Below are 15,853 nucleotides of genomic sequence, written 5' to 3' on the forward strand. Positions count from 1 at the left end.
GCAACAAAATCTCAGACATATGCCTAAAGAACTTCTTCACTGATACTGCCCCTAGGGCAATGGAAGCTAAAGAGAAAATAAACAAATGGGACTACATCAAAATAAAAAGCTTTTTTACAGCAAAAGAAACCATCAACAAAACAACAAGAAAGCCCACTGTGTGGGAGAACATATTTGCAAATGTTACCACTGATAAAGGTTTAATCTCCAACATCTACAAACAGCTTATACAACTAAATAAAAGGAAGATGAATGATCCAATTAAAAAATGGGCAATGGACCTAAATAGAATATTTTCAAAAGAAGACAGAAGGAAGGCCAAAAGGCACATGAAAACATGCTCAAAGTCACTAATTATCCGAGAGATGCAAATCAAAACAACAATGCGGTACCATCTCACACCTGTCAGAATGGCCAACATCAACAAATCAACAAACGACAAGTGTTGGCGAGATTGTGGAGAAAAAGGAACCCTTGTGCACTGCTGGTGGGAATGTAGACTGGTGCAACCACTCTGGAGAACAGTATGGAGTTTCCTCAAAAAACTGAAAATGGAACTCCCATTTGACCCAGTAATCCCACTCCTAGGAATATATCCCAAGAAACTAGAAACACCAATCAGAAAGGATATATGCACCCCTATGTTCATAGCAGCACAGTCTACAATAGCTAGAATCTGGAAACAGCCTAGGTGCCCGTCAGCAGATGATTGGATCAAAAAACTTTGGTACATCTACACAATGGAATACTATGCTGCCATAAAAAAGAAGGAATTCTCATCATTTGCAGCAACCTGGATAGAACTAGAGAACATCATGCTGAGTGAAATAAGCCTGTCAATGAAAGAGAAATACCACATGGCCTCACTCATTTATGGATATTAAAAAACATTATAAACTGACAAACCAAAAGATAGATATAGAGACAGTAAAGCAACAAGTAGATTGTAAAATTACAGCGGGGAGAGTAGGGAGATCTGGGGGAGATAAGAGATCAACCAAAGGACTTGTATACATGCATATAAGTACAACCAATGGACACAAAACTCTGGGGAGGGAGGGTATGTATGGGGGGGGGGCAATGTTAAAATATGTACACAGATAATAATTTAATAAAAAAAAAATTTAAAAAAATAAATAAATAAAAAAAAATAAAAATCCTAGCCTGATAATCTTACCTGGAAACACCCCCCTCAATGAATCCCATTAATATGGAACTGTCCAACAGATTCTTACTACTCAGCTCTCAAAGTTGAATAAACATCCATGAATCACCAACCATTTGAAAAAGTCCCATCAAAAAGCTAGAAACCTGAATAATAATAATAATAAGAAGAACAACAACAACAACAAAAGAAACTTGAAAGTATCAAAAAGTAAAGAAAGGATAGTCCATACATGAAACTAATACAGGGTGCTAGAGAAGAGAACCACCATAGAATAAAGAACATTTGAAAATTGAAATCGGAGAGGAGAAATTAAAAATTTATGGAAGGACTAAAAAGCAAAGAGGAGAGCAGAGAGAAAACAAAACAAAACAAAACAAAACAAAACAAAAAAACAACAAAGAAAACAAAATAAAAAAAAACAAAAAAAAAGGTTGGTGGAGTGGAAAGAGTAATAGGAGATGAGAGGCTGGAGCTACCATGTAGAATCAGATCATCACTTGCAGGTTTCAGGTAAGTGCTTTCTTTTGAAATTTTATCTTCAAGTCAGTGGGAGCCACTGAAGAACAGTAGAAAAAGGAGTGATGGTTGGCCCAACTTGGCCAGGAAATCAGGCCAGTATTTTAGTTCTGATATCTGATGGTCTCACTCTCATTTTTATTATATTCTAACAAACCATGGAAAATTCTGGATCAATAATAAAATAATAAAAATATATCTACTGGATGATTTTAAAAAAGTGGATCATTTCTAGTTCTCAACTTATTTCAGGTAAAAACTGTAGTCAGCTTGTTTCTCTAAACTCCCACTACTCTTTGTTTTGAAAAGGTTATAATTGGAATAAAACAAGGCTGGCTTAGAGCCAGGATCATGAAAGGTGTAATTAAGAAAGATTTCTGTCTACACACCCAGCAGGGCCATCCCACTAAGGGGAAAGAAAGGAAGATTGAAAAAGCAATTGTGTGTTTTTCAAGAATAATACAACAATCTACATCACACATTTTACATAATAAAAGGTAGCAGCTGACATTTTAATAAAGATACAAACAATAATAAAGTCTCTGTGCTCTGCTTAAAATTTCAACAAATATACATACTCACTCATGCTGCTCTGAATGGATGAGAGGTTAACACTTATTTCTGATGTCATACCTGCCCTGACAACATGAATAAGAAGTGCAATTATTACCACCCCATGTGGTTTTATCCTTTGAATAATGTTTTCTTTCCACATTTTAGGCCCTTACATTAAAAATTTAATCTAAAAGATATAATTTTAATTTTTAAATAAAAGCCACTTGTCTTAGACAACAACAAGAATGTGTCACATTGCCTCTCTCAATTTCATATGAAAATGGGTTCACCCTATGGGACAATCAGGAGCCTCACTGCACATGGCTGGTGGCTGAAGGTTTCATAGAGACTGTAGTAATGGTTTTGAAGAAGGCTTGTGGAATGTTTTGATTATTAAGATGTTTCCCCCAATATCTTGCTGGTATAAAAGATTGAAACTCTAGAACCACTTTTGGGGCATATGACTAAAGCATCTGATCTGAACTGCAGTCCCAATCAATGCTGACTCAAGACTTGAAGAGAAATGAACATCACCAATAGCAGGTGCCTGAGAATGGATACTGAAAGTGCCTTTTCCTTGTGATTATACTACTCAGTGGTCCTTACAAGACACAGAGAGAAAGGCTCACAACCTTTGAAGCTTGGCAAAGTCCCATAAGATACTTTATGACTGGCATTGTATCCTATATTGCAGACTGGCCATTTTATAAACCATGCTCATTCATGAGAGCAAATGATATTTCTTTATTGTTCTTACCTGAGTTAAGTTTTCTCTCAAACTTATCCATATGCATTGTTGGGGGAAAATAAATTTATTCTGGTCTGGTGTCTTCTCTGTGATTGAAAAGTTTCAAATTCCTCATTAGGGTAGATGTTGCTCTCACTCATTAGGAAATCATTGTGGATATGGGGAAGGGGATTTCTGTGAGTTTGTGGTGACTAACAAATAAATCAATTCCACAGATATTGTTCTGACTGGCATCAAGTGAGCAACCCAGGTTCAAGTCCTCAGTGAGGGAGTTCTGGCTGGTTTTCTCTGTGCTCACTTAGCTCCCACCGAGTCAGGTCTCAAAGGTGTTGGTGGACACTGATGTCTGGGCATGTCTTCCACTCCATTGGACTGTCTGCTGTGGAGCCCTCAGTCCTACTGCAGGGAACTTGCCTAGCAGCATGCCTTTTTGCACCATTAGTTACTCAACACAACACCACAGAGATGCTTCTGCAAACCTGCTTTCCCCAACCATCCTCCAGGAGTTAAAGGAGATTTAAGAGTGCTGACTCAGGTTCTTTTTTCTCTCTCCAGCCTCATGACAATGCAGGGGTAATGACACCATGCTGCAAGTTGGATTCCTAGATCCCTTTGATTTTGACTTTCCTATCTAATTAGTCTCCTCCCCCCATGATTCAGAGAAGAAAGGTCACTATGGCATTTATTTCAAAACCTGCTTTCCATACATTCCCATATTCTCCTTCCCATAATTCACTAGAGACCAATAGTGCTGGGTTTTCAACTTCCTCTTCCTGTCTGCATGGGACTTCCCCTATATCCTAGCCTCATATCATCTCCATCATGCTATCTGTTCTCTATCCTTCCCAGGCTTCTAATGGCAGGTTATAATGTAGAGAGAGGAGACAAATACAGAACACATAAGATTAATATCTTTAAAATGTAATCTCGATCACATTTGTAAAAATAAGAACTTTTGATAAGTAAAGCAAAGGGAAAGACGGTCCTAGCTCAAATAGTGAAGGGTAAATATTCCTTTATCCCTGTAGTTTCTCCATCTGTCTACTACTGAGACCCATGGTGAAAAGGGCACCTTAGGGTTCACTGTGTCTTATTCTCCTTCACTATAAATTACTTGCGTATTCATTTAACTACAGCCCAGGAATTTAGCACAGGCATTGATTCCTAATACAAACCAAAAAATACTTGGTAAACAGCTGCTGCTCTGATATTAAATGGAACATCAGGTCGCCACCCCGTGTAATTGTATGCAGACTTCTTTTAGAAAGACCTGTTGGCTTCTTGCCCTGTGGTGGTTCCTTCCAAGCTTTTAGTTATATTTAGAGGAACAGAGCTGGTTTTATATGTACAGTGGTTTATATAACCTTCTCTCTTTCTTTCCCTTTGCCCTAACACATGTGTGAGGAATAGGATTTCACACTCTATTTCTTGGTCCTGTAGGATCAGAATCCTACAAGGAAACGTCACAATGGAAAAGAATACTTAGAACAAGGTAGGTATCCTCCTCCTTTCTGACAGAAAATACATATGCAGGACCTGTTTCAGATCATGCACAACCTGAGATCAGGGAGTTTTTCATATGCCTTTATACAGACTCCAGGAAGAAAGGCAGCAAACAAGAGAATATTTAAAATAGATAGTCATATTCTAAAATCATGAATTCATTAAAGTCAGTTCCTATTCAAAATGTGTTTGTTTGTTTTTTTTTATTTCAAGGAAAGGTATAATGCTGGTACACTTTAAAAATATATTTTATTGATTTTTTACAGAGAGGAAGGGAGAGGGATAGAGAATTAGAAACACTGATGAGAGAGAGACATCAATCAGCTGCCTCCTCTACACCCCTCACTGAGGATGTGCCGGCAACCAAGGTACATACCCTTGACTAGAATCAAACCTAGGACCCTTCAGTCCGCAGGTCGATGCTCTATTCACTGGGCAAACTGGTTAAGGCTGCTGGTACATTTTTAAGTATAGTCTTGAATCTGAAGTGACATGTCCTTATTTCAGAATTGCCCTGCAGAATGGTCCACAAACACTGTCCCAGATGGGGAGTGGGTGCAGACCTCGCTAATGCTCATTATTTGTTTAAAGAGAAACAACCATCTTTTTGTGATTTGCAGCTCAACCCTGGATTATTTACAAACACCTTAAGCCAACTCTGCCAGTATGGTAACTATGGTAACTCTGGAAAGAAAAGCAGTAAACTAAAATTCTAGCAGAAAGGAAGCTACCAGCCTATTCCCTGAGAGTGGAGATCTTTTAGGAAGAAATGCTAGAGGCCTAAAATCTGCCTTTCATTAACAATCAAGCAAACAAGGACAACAACAAAAATAAGAGAACAAACAAAACCCTCCCAGCAGCCAAGGTAGAGGTTTGAGGAAACAAAAATTATCCTAACAGATACTGTTTTCTCACATTTGATTGATTGGATTAAGTGAGGGACATGTTAGATGTTCAAGTTTTGCTTGCTTATTTTAGAAGACAGTCTATGTATAAATAAGCTGTGGTCTTTTAATTCAATTTGTTTCCCATTAATAAGTAAGACCAAGAACATCTGAGTATAGATATTATTTTTGAAAACTCTTATTAAAAACATTCCAACTTAACTGCATTGGGGACTTTAAAGATCCAATAATTCACATCTCAACAAATGACCTTTTTGTTTAAATCCTTTTTTTAAAAAAATCCTCACCTGAGGATATATTTTTATTACTTTTTAGAAAGGGGAAGGAAAAGAGAGAAACATAGATTAGTTGCATCCTCTTTATGCACTCTGACCTAGTTATGTTCCCTCATTAGAAACTAAACCTGTGAGATTTTGGGGTATGGAACAATGTCCCAACCAACTAAGCTAACTACCCAGCCAGGGCAATCTCCTTTCTGAGTATTTTTTTTTTTTTAATTTATAAGACACTCAAGTACTTGCATCCTTTTAAACAAATCTTATGTAAAATAAGATCTTAAAGGACTACAATATTAATTTCTTAGTTTTAATAAATATACTATAGATCTGTAAGATATTAACATTAGAGAATAACAATTAAAAGGAACATGGAAATAATTTGTATGAATTTTGCAATTCTTCTTTAAATCTAAATTTATTTTAAAATAAAAATAAAAAGTAAAACACTATAACCCTGACTGGTGTGACTCGGTTGAGCACTGTCCCATACACTGAGAGGTCACTGGTTCCATTCTTGGTTAGGGCACATGCCCAAGTTTTTGGCTTAATTTTCAGAAAGGGCCTTGCAGAAGATAGCCAATAAAATCTATCTATCTATCTATCTATCTATCTATCTATCTATCTATCTATCTATCTATTGTATATTATAAAGGAATTAGCTCTTTGGAGTTAGAAGTGACCTGGCTTTTTACAGAGAGTAGGGCTCTAGGATTAGCTCAAGGCCACATGATAGGTTTGCAATAGTCCCTGACTCACAGCTCAGTGCTTTTTCCCCTCCATCATGCTGCCTCCCAGGAGTCCTAGAGTCACTGCTTCTGCTTCACCTGAACAGTTTACTCATTGTCACCTGCTGGTACAAGTCCAGGGACCTCCCTTAAATAACTCTACTTTCCTAAGCCCAGAAGACACACCAGGATGCATGTGCTGGATCAGTAAAACGGATCCAACTGTAAAGTCAGAGGCCAGGGGGCTCAGGCACCAAGTTCATTACCTGCCAACTCAATAGCCAAGGTCAATTCCAATCAGTAGCACTGAGTACAATATGGCACCATTAGATGATAAATGTGAAACTGATCTAGACTAATCAATCCACCACATTTCATCATCCTTTCAATTGATCAGAGATTCTCCCACAACGTACTATCAAGAAAAAAAAAATTCCAAAGGATGAAGGGGCTTAATTATCACATTCTAGGCTCCTCACTCAGTTCAGGTTATCAAATATCTCCATGATTTGAACAGATGCAAACAAAACACCACTTTTAAAATTGCATATTAAAGTCATTTTATGCTTCCTTTCAGAAAATTTTATTTCTAGCCCCGGTGAAAAATACCTATAATTTTAAAATAAGCAACTACCTGAAGTCCTTATTTAGTTGCATTGAATTAGAAATTTCATTGTGACTATAGAGGTTTAACTTAAGGTGAGTTCCAGGGGTTCTCATAGGTTGTATATCAAGGAAGTGTGTCGATAGTAGTTTATGAGCAAATACTCTGTTCTATGTCCTAAAGTGGGCTAATGCTTGGAGAGTTGTCTTTATGTTTAGTGTGGGTTGGGTTTGTTTATAACTACAGAAAATTTATTTTTCTGTTTAAAGCAAAGTGAGCCTAAACCCAGCAACTCTTAAATTTCTCAAGTCTTCCATGTAATGGAGAGCTTGTTCCATTGAAACAAGTCTGTATTACATAGAGAGTGCAGCTTCTTTTAGACAACAGTTATCTTTGGACAGATCAGCACTAATTACTGACTAGCTCTGCAAAATAATAATAATAATAATAATAATAATAATAATAATAACAACAATAACAACAACAACAACAACAACAACCCTAAGGAAGATGTGAAAACAAAGTGACCTGGGCCACCTCTTAGCTGGTCTGGAAAGGGCTTTTACATCACAGACCTGAGGATTCACTACACAGATAGAACATGTTCTCTCCTAAAACACGGGCCTCCTTGGGTAGATTTGCTTACAGTGTTTTCCAAAGTGTGGTATGTGTACCCCCAGGGGTACAGCAAGACTTTGGTGGGGGTACGCGTTGCACCGGAGTTTGGTGGGGATATGCACTACACCGTGCTTAGCTGTGCCTAATTCTACATTCTCATGAGTACGAGGGGTACTCAGTGTTATGAAAATTATAGAAGGGGTACACATATGTCAAAAGTTTGGGAAACACTGGCTTAGAAGATTCCAGTTTTAGTGTCTAATAGGAAACATAGGATCCAGCTAACAGATACTCAGTGACTTCTGACATCCAGAAGCCCCAATGACAACACTTATTCTAGTAAAATATAAAACCTCGCAGTATGGTGTATAATCTTAAAAATACAGCCCACTCTAGGTGGAGTTTTGCTAAGGGAAGGTTTTCATTCCCCACCCATTATCCTCTTCCTTTGGCCCAATTTATTTCCCTATATTCATCAAGACAAGACAGGCTTTGCAAGAAGGTTGTGGGTTTTGTAATGAGGTGATATAGTCTCTACTGACTGGGAATGTGTTTCTGTTTAAGGAAACGAGCTCCAACCTGGTCTTGGATGTTTTCAGAAAAGCACAGGTCTTGGGACTGACTGCACTGTGAAACAGCAGATTGTATAATACAAGTACAGTATCTCACGGCAGATGTCTTCCGAAGCAGTTATTCCATGCAAGCTATGATGATCTACGACCACTTTTAGTTAAAAGAACTACAGGAAATGAAGACAGCCAGCATTTACCGAACCTTTCATGGCTACAAGCATACAGTAACAATTAAATTTATATTTGTGTCATCATACCATGTTTTATGTTTTTGGAAAGGTGGCAGGAATGGTTTTTAATCCAACTCTCTATCTCTGTCTATCTAGCTATCTGTCTGCCTGTATGTCTATTGTTCTTTTTGGTTTTCCATCGTTGGTGGTAAGTACACAATGTTGTAGATTCCTTTTCTGCTAAAGGCAGCCCCCGGATAGACACCTGAAGAGGATGCCAACCAGTACACGGATTACCCACAGAGGTAGTTCTACCACCATATCATTTCAGGGAAAATAAAAATGTGCATTGCTTTCAGAGCTCAGCTTCTCAGAGACCCCACTCTTCTTTGGACTGACCAGCACCGATTACTCATGAGTTCTCTAACTGGGTAGGTTTTTGGTACCACAAAATACAGCAAGCAACATACACTGCAACAAGCAACATACACTGCAACAATCAATCCTAAACCTCACAATGATACGGTGGACAAGCTCTTCCTCCAAACCATCAATGTCAGGTCTTCAGAGAACATTTTCTCCTGGTTGCAGCTTACCTTCTCATTTTTAACTGCTCCGGTTTACATATTCATGCTGTGATGCTGTTACATTACACGGATTCAAAACGGATCATCAGCCCGCAGCACAGAGAAAGGAAACAGATGCTAAATCGATGAATGCAAAGTCAGAAGCTTACCTTAGTTCCTTGAAGGGGTCTGCCCTGACGTTAGGTGTCTCTATTGATTTGGGGAACACGGTGCCCTCTGCTCCTGTAAACAAGAGAAGAAAGCAAACAGAAGTTGGAGACTGCTAGATGTGTTACCTGGGGGCACAATCAGCTAAATGCAGTGAATCCTAGACACAACTCAATACACACATACTTTTTTTTTTTTTTTTTTGCCACTGGCTTTTGGCCTCCATAATAGGAGAGCATTAAATCAACTCATGCAAACAGCCTTTGAAAAAACAAGGAACCTCTTCTGAAAGTGTTCCTGCTGAGATCAGAGTGAGGCCATGAGGCAAATTCCATGCTGGCTTAAAAAGAAAGAATTAAAAAAGATGCCTAGAACTGGCACAGTCTGACGCTGGTCCCTCATAAACTATTCATAGTCACCCAAGTGGAAATGTTTGGAAAAACAGCAGCTGAAGCCCTCAGAGTGCAGCCAGGGCACAGACCACAGAACACAACGCCTAGGTAGGCAGTGGCAGGAAAGCTAGATGGTGGAAGGCACCGTAAGACTGCGAGGTATCTGCTCAATTTGGCAGAAGTTTTTCAGTAAATAAAGTTCTACACTATTATTATCTGGGAAAGTTAAACACAACACTATGAGGGATCATTTGAAGTTCAGCACTTTTACACTCTGAGTATTATCATTGATCCCCAACCCAGTCTAGACATTTAGTTGTTGATAAGCCTTTATCTTCACAACTTGTCAATGCCAGCTGAACCTTTCTAGCCATAAAGATTGTGATTATCTGATTTGTCAGCTCCCAAAGTGTTTTCAAATCATTTAAGTCTCAGTTTATCACAGACAATGGCAGTGGATATTAGTTTTTCAATTAAACTTCGCTAGGCAATATCCTGTACTTTGAGGCAAATGTGTTTATTTTTACATATTTGGTAGTTCTCTGATGCTATAAGAAGGGGCAGAATAATATCTTTCATTCACACGTGAATTTCTAGAACCTTCTGCAATTATTATAGCATCTAAAAATCCTCCATTAACTGCTGTCATTCCAAATCCAGATTTATCCTGGCATACTGATGAGCCTAGGAGGATGAACTGATTTCTTTACTTTTATAGCAACTGTGGAAATATTTCATCTTTCTGATATGAGTAAAAGACTATTGCAAGTAAAATCAGAAAATAATAACTGGATTTACCATTACATATAGTCAATTCAAAGAATATCCCAGTGAATAATAACTATTATTCTAAGCAAATATTTTGTGTGAGATAGGGACTACAAATATCTATTATTATTGTGGATTAGAGGTCCAGTGCACAGGTGGGGTCCCTGGGCCTGGCCGGTGATCTGGGCCAATCAGGCCAATTGGATGGGGGGAGGGACAACGGGAGGTTGCCCAGTCATGGGGAGGTTGGCTGTGGGAGTGCACTGACCACCAGGGGGCAGCTCCTACATTGAGCATCTGCCCGCTGGTGGTCAGTGCACATTATAGCCACTGATCCACCAGTGTGTCATTCATTTGGTCGCTTAGGCATATATATATATATATATATGATGTGGAATCTGAGACTCAGAGAAGTCAGGAAATTTTTCTAAAGTCACACAGCAAAGAGAGAGAGCCAAGACTTGAATGGAGCTATTTCAGCACTGGAATGGATGACCTTGACTGTTATGACACACTATTTTTTTCAGCAGATTAAGTCCTTTCTACTTGCTCATCTTTTTATGAAATACAAATAGCAATGTTATATCCTCAAGTAATACTTGCTACTTTCTGTCACCCCTCTTCTAAAAAAGTTTCTATGCATACTGAGATGAGTTTCTAATACTTTTCAAAAAGACAATTTTCAAGTACTATCACAGGTTTCTGATTTTCACATCGCTTTTCATTTTCCCAGAAACATCCATCAGCATCAGTTCCCTCATCCCACCTTCTCTACCCTTTCTTGGATAATAAATTATTCTCCATTTTATTATTTCAAAAAGGTTTCTATTAAAGCCATACCTACTTATTCCTTCTTTGACACAATATAATTTACTAGCAATAAATGTTCATAAACAATTTGAGTGAAAAATCCATAAAGCCACTTCAGCTTTATTTTAAGTTCCATTTAAGTCCCTCAAAAATGATTTCATCAATGTGTTTCCATTAGCTAGTTCTCTGCCCAATAACTTAATTCCTCACAATCCATCAGAAACTTATAAAGCTTGTGACAGGATCTATCCAAAGTGTTTTGAATCAGCTCCATGGCTCTGTTTCCCCTAGTAGCACAGGTAGGGGTAAACTCTTCAAAAAAATCTCAAATGCACTTCATTGTCATAGTGACAAAAGAGCCAGCTTCTTCTCTCTGGAAAGTGCACTCAAGTTTGAAGCTCATTTTGGTCATGCTTTCCCCTGTAAGTGTCCTGTATGTCAGGAGACTTAACATCTATTTCTCTCTCTGATGCTGGGCAAGTTAGATAACCTCTCTGGCCCTTGATTTTCCTTGTTTCCTATAAAATGAGGGTTGGGATGAGAAGTGTTCGAGCTAAATTGTTTTCTCTCCCAATCTAAAATGTCATAAAGTAACAATCTAACCAAAACATGATTGTCTTTAGCTACTTCCATTCTCTACCAGGAAAACAGAGCGATCCTAGAATATCAAAGAAAATCATTAAGGAAGAAAAAAATAAAAGAAAACAGATTTTTGCCCACTGTAAACTGCATTTAACTGATAGAAATAATCACCAGAAAATAAACCTTCTAAGAGAATAAATGGTAGAGAGCAAAATCTATTGTAGATGAAACTAACTATAAAGATAACAACAAAACTTGATCATACCTCTTTAAAACTCAAAAAATTGGCTGAGAGAATTCAATTTTATAAAAAATAGTAAACACTTAAAGTGCTTAACACTAAATAGCTATGAACTAAATACTGAAAGAAAAAAAAAATCTGCATAATTTGGTACAGGAAAATTGGATTTGACAGAAATTGGACACAATAGAAAAAATTTCAATGATTGAAGTTATCAGTAAAATTGGAGATAAAAAAGTTTATGATGGATCAAACCTGTGTTATACATGAAGAAATTATTTCACACACAATAATTTTAAGGAAAACTAAAAAGTTCAGAAATGGTTTCAAGTGTACTGTTTATAAAATTGATTAAGGAATTAAACTAGCTTGATGGAATTTGCTCTGGTAAATTCTTTCTTGAGGTACATTCACTAATATTAGCATAATTATGATTAATGCTCTGTATTAACTAACACAGGCTAAAAATCATTTTTGGGTTTTAATGGTGGGACCAAAATGCTCAACAAGTTTAAAATGCAAAATTAAAATATCTGATGACCAATGTTTGAAGTCAAGGTGTATTAAGTTTTCTAATTCATGTTTCTTGGGTAGATATAACCTGAATGACAACCCTTAATAACAAACCATATTTTACTTGATAAGATAAGAATATGTTTCTCTACCAATATTAAATTATAAACAGAGAAAAGACGTCAATCTAAAAATTGGAGATAAGAAAATGGGAACGGAAAATATTTGATTTTCTGAAATATCAGAGAACTGAGAAACCAAAAACCTGATTTTTAGTGCTGATTTTGTATAAGCTCATTATATGACTTTTCTCAATTTGCCTTCTAGTCTTATTTCTCCGCTTACTATACAAAGTGGGGGTGGGGATTAGATACTTTGTAAGGTCTCCACCCCTGCTCTTTTACAATGCTCCAAATTACATAGTTGGATGATCCCAAAGGACCAGGAGAAGGGCATGGTGGGATTGATATACCCAATATTCAATTTATTTAAGAAATATGAATCCAGCAGGGGGCTCTAGGGGTAAGCTATTGGGATATGGAGCTCATAATCTAGTACAGTGCAGTGTACTCTGGCAGTGTACAATAAATTTAAATAATGAGTAATAATCTCACAAATGAAAACACATATTAGTTAAAAATGGTGATTAAAACTTGAAAGGAAAATCAAAGTTGTCTTTGAAAGTATAAAACTGAGGGTCATTGTCCTAGACAGTGTGGCTTAAGTGGTTGGGTGGCGTCCAGTGCACCGAAGAGTTTTTGGTTTGATTACCAATCAGGGCACATGCCTGAGTTGCAGGCTTGACCCCTGTTTGGGGGCTTGCAGGAGGCAGCTGATTGATATTTCTCTCCCCCCGCCAAATCAATTAAAAAAAACAACAAAAAAACAAACACAACTTGGGATCATAGCCTGGTCTGGCAGGTAAATTTCCCTGAAAAGTGAAGTTTTGCTGATATTTGTTAAGTCATTGGGAACCAACTAGATAAGAGTGGGAAGTAGCAGTAGAAAACAGTGCAAAGGTGACAGGGTTGGGAGGTTGAAGTTAATAAAGATCAGTATGGCCAGACTATGCTCAGCAAAAGTGAGCAGCTTGGGTGAACCCAGAGAGGTAAGTTGGCCCAAGTAATGCAGAGTCTTGCATGCCACAGCAAAGGCCTTAAGCAGGGATTTGACTTTAGCCAACTGGCGTTTTTCAGAGATCACCGATGTGGCATGTTATGGTCTGCATGTGCGTATCTCCCTAAAATTCATCAGTTAAAACTCTACTCTTTAACAGAACCCAACCATGCTGGCACATCATAAATATATTTCTGATGTTTAAACTACCAAAATGTATGGCATTCTGTTACGAAAGCCTGAGCTGAGACTCTGTGTTATGGAAAAGGTAACAGAAGAGAGCGAGGGTAAATAATATGGGTCAGGGAGAAAGACCGTGGTAGGCTAAACTAAACTAGAGAACTGGCAGTGAGAATGGAGGAAAGTGGGTAGTGTAGAAAATATTTAAGAGGGATCTAGTGATGTGCTGGGTAAGAGGGAGACTAAAGGATGACCACAGGGCCCATGAGAAGACCTGGAATTGATGTCAAAGCCAAATGATAAATGCTCAAAGCCAGCTGTGCCTATGGCAACCTAATAATTCTCCAATAAAATCCTGCTTATTTGGATACTTGGTATTTTGGTATTAAGAAATTGTCTTTACTTAATAAAAGAAGCTGTTATGAATCTAACTACAATTTTCTTATGAGGGTGCAGGCAACATGACAAATAAAATTTAAATTAAGCCTCCTATAGTATATACAAGCAATATTTAAAAAACTATGAATATGTAATAATTCCTTGAATAATACACATTGTTTTCTGTACAAGATAATTTTCTGGTTGCTCCAAAGAGTTAGTTAAACACGTGTTCATATATCTCCCATTGTTTAAAAAACTTTATAAAATACGTAAGATACTGGTTTTGCCTCTGTGAGTCCAGGCTAAAGAACATGGTTACATTTTGGTATTTAAATATTATGTCTAAGATCCATTTTCCTGGAAGCCAATTTCCTCTACAGTATTCTATCCATGGTAGGTATAAAAGATTGTATTGCGGGAGAATTGATCGCAGGAAATTCCTCAGAAACAGTGGTTTTATATTTAGTTCCTAACATAAACTTTTGACTTTCTCCTAATAGTAATATTCAGTAAAAAAAAATTTTTAAGGAAGTGAGTGGAAATATGTTTAGCTAAAGATATAAAATGAAATGAGTAATCAGTGAAGTTGCAGAGTTTACACAAATTTCAGGATTAAACGCTGTCAGCCTCTGAAACCCTTCCCAGATTTGAGCAATAAACAGATGCAAGACAGGAACTTTGAGTGGAAAATGTCACTTCAAGTAATTTAATCCCATTCTGTCTCCCTGGCTTTTGATGGTGTTTAACAAATCACCAATGCAAAAATGTTTGTAGTCATTACAAGTCGTTTCCAGGAAACATAGCAAATATTTTCTTTTTAGGAATTAGGACAGATTCTCCTAACCTAAAAGTACAGATAATTAAATTCATTCAACAAATATTTAGGGAGAGCAGGTTTAGACTTTCCTCTTTATGGAATCACAAATTATTCTATAATAATAAAAGTGTAATATATTAATTAGACTGGACATCCTTCTGGATGAAGCCAGGGCTGGGAGGGAAGCCTGGGTCCTGGGTGCCTGCTGGTGGCCGGAGGGAAGCCCAGGTCCTGGGTGCTGGAGGGATGCCTATGCTGGCAGCCAATGGAAGGCTTACTCTTGCAAGAATTTCATGCATCAGACCTCTAGTCCTATCTAATAAAAGAGTAATATGCAAATTGACCATACCTTTGCTACAACAACAACCTACACCCACCAGCTAATCAGGAGCGAGTATTCAAATTAATCCAGCCAAGATGGCTACAGCCATGGAGCTGCAGCAAGCAGGGGACTTGAGTTTCCCTGGCAATAGAGGAAGCCAATCTTCCCTGCCACCCTGGCAGGCCCAGGCCTACACTCAAGGCTACAATGATTCAATTATAGAAGATAAATAAATCCCAACAAAAATGGCGGCAGCCACGGAGCTGGAAAGAGCAGGAGGCTTGCATTGCCCCTGCCAATGGAGGAAACCAAGCTCTTGCAGCCCTGGCCTGCCTTGGCCTCCACTACAAAGTTTCAATTATAGAAGATAAATCCCAACAAAAATGGCTGCAGCCATGGAGTGAGCAGGAGGTGAGGCTACAAGGTTTCAATTATAGAAGATAAATAAACCCCAGATACCAGGGCCTCCACTTGGGTTGCCAGTGCATGACCAGCCTGAAAACCACCACAGACCCCTTGCTCAGGCCACCCCACACCCCAAGGGAACCCCCACCCTGATCCAGGACACCCTTTAGGGCAAACTATTCACCCTCCACCCATGCACCAGGCCTCTATCCTACCTAATAAAAGAGTAA

At 38.1% G+C, this 15,853-nt stretch overlaps 1 protein-coding gene across 1 annotated transcript in view; it reads right to left on the minus strand.

Annotated features, from left to right (window-relative positions):
- SGCD (sarcoglycan delta) overlaps window positions 1-15,853 on the minus strand; it is a 292,141-nt gene that overhangs the window by 63,122 nt on the left and 213,166 nt on the right. Inside the window, exon 6 of the mRNA XM_084884490.1 lies at window positions 9,099-9,171. Coding sequence (XP_084740616.1) covers window positions 9,099-9,171 — 73 coding nt within the window. The remainder of the gene's footprint in view (window positions 1-9,098; window positions 9,172-15,853) is intronic.

This window comes from Pipistrellus hanaki (assembly GCF_964339955.1).
Source record: "Pipistrellus hanaki genome assembly, chromosome: 5".
Taxonomy (NCBI): domain Eukaryota; kingdom Metazoa; phylum Chordata; class Mammalia; order Chiroptera; family Vespertilionidae; genus Pipistrellus; species Pipistrellus hanaki.